General features: G+C 44.7%; 1 protein-coding gene across 1 annotated transcript; it reads left to right on the top strand.

Annotated features, from left to right (window-relative positions):
• The first annotated feature begins 426 nt into the window (after positions 1-426).
• LOC137153392 (olfactory receptor 6N1-like) lies at positions 427-1356 on the top strand. Its single transcript, XM_067548669.1, has one exon. It carries the CDS (start codon positions 427-429, stop codon positions 1354-1356), a length of 930 nt encoding a protein of 309 aa, XP_067404770.1.
• The last annotated feature ends 6615 nt before the right edge of the window (positions 1357-7971 follow it).

Below are 7971 nucleotides of genomic sequence, written 5' to 3'. Positions count from 1 at the left end.
AGCTGCTGTATTTATTGATTTCGACTCCTGAGACATCACATGTTTCTGCCATTGTCAGAAGTGAAATACAGCATTGAAGCATCATTGTCAATCTCCTCTGTGTCACTAGATAGGATACAATAGTAGATAAAGAAATGCTGTGCTCTGCCATATCAGTACGTGGCTACCGGAGAACTGGACCATTGTTACTGTAGTCATTGCTCTGATAGCGCACAGGGTAGTCTGCATGGGTACCAATGTTCTTTTCTCAAATTGAGACACCTGCCACTTTCCTCTGAACTCTAGTCTTAAAATTTAGTCTTAAAATTTCAGGCTGTGATCAGGAGAAGAGGAGCTTCCAATTATTTATGGAATTAATTCACAAGTCTTTAACTCTTAACTCTGTTCTACCAATTCAGTTTGTTTTATTATTCCTAGACTCAACCCATGACAGACACAGACTGCAGAAACCAAAGAGCTGTCATGGAATTCATCCTCCTGGGATTCGGGGATCTCCTTGATCTGCAAATTTTTCTCTTCCTGGTGTTCCTAGTGATCTACGTCACAACCGTGGCCACAAACACCCTCATCGTGGTGCTTGTTGTGATTGATCAGCACCTTCACACCCCCATGTACTTCCTCCTGGGAAACCTGTCCTGCTTGGAGACCTGCAGCATCTGTATCATCCTGCCCAGGATGCTGGCCTGTCTCTTGACTGGGGACAGAACCATCTCGGTCAGTGGCTGCTTCACACAACTGTATGTCTATGGTTTTCTTGTAGGTACTGAATGCTATCTTCTAGCAGCGATGTCTTACAATCGGTATTTAGCGATATGTAAACCCCTGCACTATTCCACTCTTATGAATCCCAGGTTTTGTCTCCAGTTGGCTGCTGGTTCCTGGTTAAATGGTTGCTTGGCTCCTGCCATCTTTCTCTTCTTCCTATCACAGTTAATATTCTGTGGGCCGAATAAAATTGACCTTTTCTATTGTGACTCCATCCCATTGATGGAACTCTCCTGCAGTGACACACACCTGATCATATTGTTGGATTTCATCCTAGCCTGTGTATTCACCCTGCCTCCATTCCTGCTAACCCTGACATCCTACGCGTGTATCATTGCCACCATCCTGAGAATCCCTTCCACCACCGGGAAACAAAAAGCCTTTTCCACTTGCTCCTCTCACCTCATCGTGGTGACAGTTTTCTATGGAACCTTAATGATCGTCTACCTGCTTCCCAAAAGTGACACACTGCGAGAGCTGAACAAAGTGGTCTCTCTTTGCTATACGGTCCTGATTCCCCTGGTAAAACCCCCTCATCTACAGCCTGAGAAACAGGAATGTCAAGGCAGCCTTGAGCAAAGCCATCCGTAAATGTGGTTTTCACAAAACCATGCGGAGACTTTGAGATAATAACTTAACCTGAGATTTACCTTTGATTTAGCCAATCAGCCCCCATTAAAATGAAGTTGAAAATTCCCATTGAAAATCTCAGCTCCAGTTTGAAAAATACATAGATAATCTGCAGAGAGTTACTGAGGTTATTTACAGTCCCACACTCTGTTCATGTAACACAATGTACAGGAAAGTGAGGCTGAGGACAGCTCTGTCACTTTCTCATTTATAGCACCGATACACACAATATCATAATATTTTTCTCCTTGGTGTTGGCTAAATATTCACCCTATTGGGGGTGGGTGCACAGCATCTGAACATGCACAATGCTGTCTTTGTGTAAGGCATAAAATCCAGTAACAATCCAAGTAAATCCCTGGGTATATCCCCTGTTCATTGTTTCTCTCTGTTAGATAATAAAATCCTGTAATCAGGCAGTTGAATTCAAATAAAACACAAGAGGTGACATCATGTTTGTTGCTACAGTTTCTTATGACCCTGAGGACACAGCGGAAAACCCAGAAGGAGCTCGGGTAAGCATTGTCCACCCAAAGGGAAGGATCAGGGAGTGAGATGGCCATAAAAATGTTCCCATCAGGGTGTGTTCAGCTGGGCACCAGGAGGAGGGGAGACACAATTGTAACCATGTTTTTATGTCCGCTAAAAAGCCATTTTTCATCAAAATAAATGTTTCTGTTAGAAATAACCCAAGAGGTTGTCCCGGGGGTGGATTGGGGAGATGGAACCCTTTATTGCCTGCTTCTTCCACCTCCACGCCACGAGTGAGCAACGAGGGGGTTACTTTACAATCATTTTATCCATAACAGTATGTAAATGTATCCATTTACAGCAACTCCCCATAGACCCTTATTTGGTTACATTGACACCTATAAAATGAATATTAACAACTACATAATGAATATAATTATACCTGCCCCTGTTTGTTGTTTACAGAATTACCATACAGAGGTCAGGCACATCCTCTTACAACCTATACATTTTACACTAATGTTCTTTGAAATAAAGGCATGCCGGGGAAGAAGGAAGATAATGCTTTCTTCCCACCAAAAGACTTTGACAGAAATAGCCATAGATATTTTATTAACCTCATTCCCAGCACAGTTGGCCAGGGAGGGAGGAGAAGAAGAGGAATAACAGACTCTAACTAGAATTCACACCAATTAACAGAAACAAGGTTTGCCCTTGCCTTGACCCTGTTCCCTGTAATTTAGGCCTGACCACTTGTCCAGCTTTTAACTCCTTACTCTCCTACAGTTTCCACAATAAAACTACTAACTCCTGGGGCAAGATATGTGGGGACGTATGGCTGGAAAATCTGCCACCGCTGAAAATGTGCTTATTGACATCAAATGCATGTACAATGTCATCGAGATGATCTGTAACTGCTAGCCACAAATATCTCCAAAGGCCAGTGATGGGGAACTAGATGGGGAGGTTCTCTGAGTTACTACAGAGAATTCTTTGCCAGGTGTCTGGCTGGTGGATCTTGCCCACTGTGACATTCCCCTCTGCAATCTGAACTGCTGTATAGCTGTGTCACACCAATCCCTTACCCTAGACCCCAAGTAGCACTTGCTTCGCCGTGTGAACACCCCACGTCTGGGTCAGCCCATGCACAGACTCCTGCAAGCCAGCGTCTCTTACCTTAGCCAGTGAGTGCTTCTGACCGGCCAATCACGGGATTATGGAATAATGTGACCCCCGTCCAGTATCTCCGGTCCCAGATGCAACCCTGGGAACTGCCATCTTAGAGTTCACTAGACTCTGCAAGCTCATTGGTTAGTCAATTTATCAAAGAAATTGATATGTGTCATGCTGGCTGGATTGGGGGGGGGGATATTATATTTTTTAACATCAATACGTCAGAATCATAATAATTCATGTGAGATATGCCATGTCAGGTACCGTTAGAAAGGCTATAATGTGGTAAGTGAGATGATGATGTTTATGTTCATGTGTTATGGGTGTAATGGAAGTTATGGATATGTTTGTATCTATATTTCAATTTGTACTATGTTTCTGGGCAACACCCCAGAAAGGATGGCTGCAGCACTAGCCTCCTTCATGGCCCATTAAGGAAATTCACAGGTACAATGGGCCCAGGCGGAGAAGCCAGGGATATACCTGATGAGTCACCAGGACTTACTCATGTGATCCTGAACTCCATATTATTCCTGTAAATTTCCACAAGTAGCATGGCAAAGGCCAAAGGACATAAAGGCAGCTGCACCACATCCATTTTGTCTTCAGTCTTCACCTACCTCTCGATCAACTCATCTATAGTTGAACTAAACATAAGCTGTGAAACAAAGGACTGAGACCTATCCAGGTACCAGATGTATACCAGAGGGACTATACAAGCCTGCAAACTCCACAATTCTACTAGAAACCTGATATATATGGACTTTCCAGTTATTTGTATATATGTGATTGTTTTAATCCTTTAACACTTCACTTATAGTTTGTTTCTTTCTTTGAATAATAATCCTTTAGTTTCAGTTACTAAAGGATTGGCTGGCAGTGTGGTATTTTGGATAAGATCCAAACTTATATTGATCTGGCACTGTGGCTGACCCTTTGGGGTTAGGAGAACCTTTTTGGTAAAGAGCATAGAGTTTTAAATAACTGGTCTAGGGGCTGATTGGGAGCCCATGACTGAAATGCAGTAAAGGGGGCAGTGTATATTTTTATTTTGGCTTCTTGATAACCAGTGTGGGGAATCAGAAGCACTGTTTGTGGCTGTTTGGGAAGTTTGACTTCAGTGTCACCAACCAGTATTGGGAGAATCTGCTCTCTTTTACAGCCTGCCCTGACCTTGGAATTTTCAGGTGGCTACCCTAGGCATGGACGGGTCACAATATGCCCAGCTCTGTCACTCTAAACAAAGTCTCCACACATAGCCAAACCACATGCACTGCTTTAGATAAAACAAACAAATAAATGTATTAAGCACAGAAAGATTTAAAGTGGTTATAAGCCAGAGCAATATAAATCAGATTAGATCGGGAAGAAATAAAGCAAATTGTATTCTAAACAAAGCTTAACACTTTCAGTAGCCTTACAGTCTAAGGCCTAGTCTGCACTGGTGACTGAGGTCGACATAACATCACTTACATCGATCTCCCAATGCCTGTGTCTACACTGGAACAGTAGTTCCGTCAACTTAAAGCGCGGCAAAAGTCGATGTAATAAAACCACTTCCGCAAGTGGCATAGCGTGTAAATCGAATTTCATGGATCGATTTTGCATCAGTGTAGACAAAGTGTAAGGTAATTGGACATTAATGGCCTCTGGGAGGTACCTCACAATGCCCTGTTGCGAGAGCTCTCCTCAGTCTATGGGGCGAGGAGTCTGTTATGGCTCAGCTCAAAGCCAGCAAAAGACATTTGGACATTTATGGGAAGATATCCCAGAGCATGTTGGAGAAGGGGCACAACAGGGATGTGCAGCAGTGCCACATGAAGATCAAGGAGCTACGGAAGTCATATAAAAAAGCCAGGGAAGCTAACAGCCGTTCTGGCTCCTCGCCAAAAACATGCCCCTTCTACGATGAGCTGCACCACATTGCCGCCATGCAGCATTGATACCTCCGCTGGATCCCAGTACAGGGATGATGAGGACTCCATGGGCAAGGAGAAGGATGAGGATGAGGAGAGTAGGGTGCAGGAGAGCGGGGTGCCCCTTCTTCCAGACAGTCAGGACCTATTCCTGACCTCAGAGCAGTCCAGCAGTACACAGGACAGGAATAATGATTCCAGGGAAGGCACATCTGGAGAATTTTATTTTCTTCTTAGCAGTTATGTCCTTATAAAGGGAGGAGGAAGGGGATTTCAGGGGTTTAGCGGACTTTACTGGGGGGTTACTCCCAGAACAGATTATTTATGTGCAGAGGTATGCTCTGAGAATTATCCTTTGATATCTCAAGGAAACTTTCATGTAGGTAATCCTTTTCACAAGGTTTCAGTGGAGGGCAGCCTTGTTCCTTCCTACCCTGTAGGATACTTTGCTGCGCCACGCTGCAATCAAGTGAGCCAGAATCATGGCGGAACACAGCATAGAAGCATAAGGGCAGGGTAGTACCCCGCTGCTTGCAGCAAATCTTCCCTTTCCTCGTGCGTTACCCTCATGAGACTGATATCGCTCACGGTCACCTAGGGAAGATGACGCATGTTCCAAATACCAGAGCTATATAGCTGATACCCTGTACCTCTCTATTCCCCTTTGTATTGTCCTACTGAGTCACTAATTATTTTGCTTTGGCTTTTGATGAGACTATTAACCTGTTCGCATTGTCCTCAGATCCACTGTGTCCATCTCATGACAAAACAGTCATCTTAAACAGATATTTATGCCCGGTCACCCCCTCATATAGGGCATTTGAAATGAGCTTTTTAGAGATCATTAATCTTCTCTATAGCAGAGTAAAGTGTTCCTGGTTTACCATCTCTGTAACGGCGCAGCGACCCGACCTTCTGAGATGTTCGAAATGGCATGCAGGTCTCGCTTAGCCTTGTGCACACTAAGGGGAGTATTTTATACATTGTAGTAGTTGCTTCATTTTCCTGGCTTGGCTAACAATGGCAACGTTGTGTATTTCTTTTCATTCTGTAGATACCTCAGCCTTAGCCCCCCATCTCGAAATGCTGCGGAAAGACTATCGCAGATTAGAAAGAGGGAAAAAAATCACAGGACGACATGTTTGGCAAGCTCATGAACACCTCTGCAACCGCAGAGACAGAGATCCGAGTGTGGTGGCTGTCCGTGTCTCAGTACATGGGCATGGCCAGGGAGAATCAAAGAGCAATGCAGGAGCATGAGTGCAGTACCACACAGGAGATGCTTCGAATTATACGCGATCAGGCAGACATGCTCCAGTGGCTTGTGGAGCTTCAGGAGGAGCGGAGGCCGAACAGAGTCCCGCTGCAGCCCCTCCAGAATGCTCCTCTGCCTATGGCTTTTCTGCCCTCCTGCTCTCCCACCCACAGGTGGTCTCGGAAAAGAATGGTCAGGCTGCAGTATGTGGTGCACTCCACCCCGGTGGAGGCGAGCAGAAAGCAGGCGCGGCCATGCTGACAGCTGTCCTGCAAGCAACCACGCTACCCCTTGAGACTGTGAATGAACACTTGCCCCCCGCCCCCACTCAACTTGAATATTCATAAATAAAACTTTGCTTCATTTCAATACATGTTTCTTTATTAATTCATATCTTGTTTGGGAGGGATTTGGAGGGTACTCCCATCGGTGGTGGTGGGGATTATAAGCAAAGGCACAAAACATACAGGAACAGAAATCATTATTGCGTCTCATTGCAGAACCTGGTTTTCAATGTTTCCTGAATGCAAAGTGCTCAGCAAAGTTAGCTCTCAGCGTATTGCTGACATCTGGCTGCTCATAACTGGCGGCCAGTTTTTTTCCGCTCTCCACAGCTCTGTCCCCTGAGAACCTTTTCCCCCGCTTTAAGCACACATTATGAAGAACACAGCATGGAGATATAACTGATGGGACATTCTTTCACTGCGTCCAGCTTAGTAAGGAGACATCTCCATCTTGCCTTAAACGTGCCTAAACACACACTCCACAACCATTCTGCAAGTGCTTAGCCTGTTATTAAAATGTTCCTTGTCACTGTCAAGTTGCCCCATGTATGGCTTCATTAGCCAAAGGAGCAAGGGGTAACAGGATCCCCCAGAATCACTATTGGCATTTCCACACCCGATGTTAATTTTTTGGTCTGGAAAGAAAAATTAAGCCTGCATGTAGGAGAACAGCCCCAAGTTCCTAACTACGCATGCATCATGCACCTTTCAGACCACCCAACATAGATGTTGGTAAAACGACCCCTGTGATCCACAAGGGTCTGCAGCACCTGGGTGAAAGAACTTCCTTGCGTTTACACGGGTTGCCATGGAAGAGCTAAGATAGATGTAAAGCACAATGTCCCCCGCAGTTTGGGAACTCCTCATCACGGAAAACCCGTCCACTATGTCCTGCACGTTTCCCAAAGTCAGTCACTTACCCTTCATAGCAGAAGTCTATTGATATCCTTGCTGCTAAATATAATCAAACAGGTTGTCCCGGAGGTGGATTGGAGAGACGGAACCCTTTATTGCTTGCTCGTTCCACCTCGACGCCGCGAGTGAGCAACGAGGGGATTACTTCACAATTCTTTTATCCATACCAGTATGTAAATGTATACATTTCCAGCAACTCCCCATAGACCCTTATTTGATTACATTGACACCTATAAAATGTATATTAACAACTATATAATGAATATAATTATACCCACCCCTGTTTGTTTTTTTACAGGATTACCATATAGAGGCCAGGCACATCACCTTAAAACCTATAAATTTTACACTAACATTCTTTGAAGTAAAGGCATGCCTGGGGGAAGAAAGATAACACATTCTTCCCATCATAAAACCTTGCACAGAAATAGCCATAGGCTCATCCCCTTCACAGATGGCCAGATTGGGAGGAGAAGAAGAAGAGAGATAACAGCGATTGATTGGATCCAGGTGGGGTTAATTGCAGGGGCGGGGCTTTGAGGGGTAATTGCAGGGCCGGGTC

This window comes from Emydura macquarii, unplaced genomic scaffold, assembly GCF_026122565.2.
Source record: "Emydura macquarii macquarii isolate MOO-44397 ecotype Brisbane River unplaced genomic scaffold, CSIRO-AGI_Emac_v2 contig_239, whole genome shotgun sequence".
Classification (NCBI taxonomy): domain Eukaryota; kingdom Metazoa; phylum Chordata; order Testudines; family Chelidae; genus Emydura; species Emydura macquarii.
Note: the sequence above shows the minus strand (reverse complement) of the source record. Positions and strands in the feature narration are given on the sequence as shown.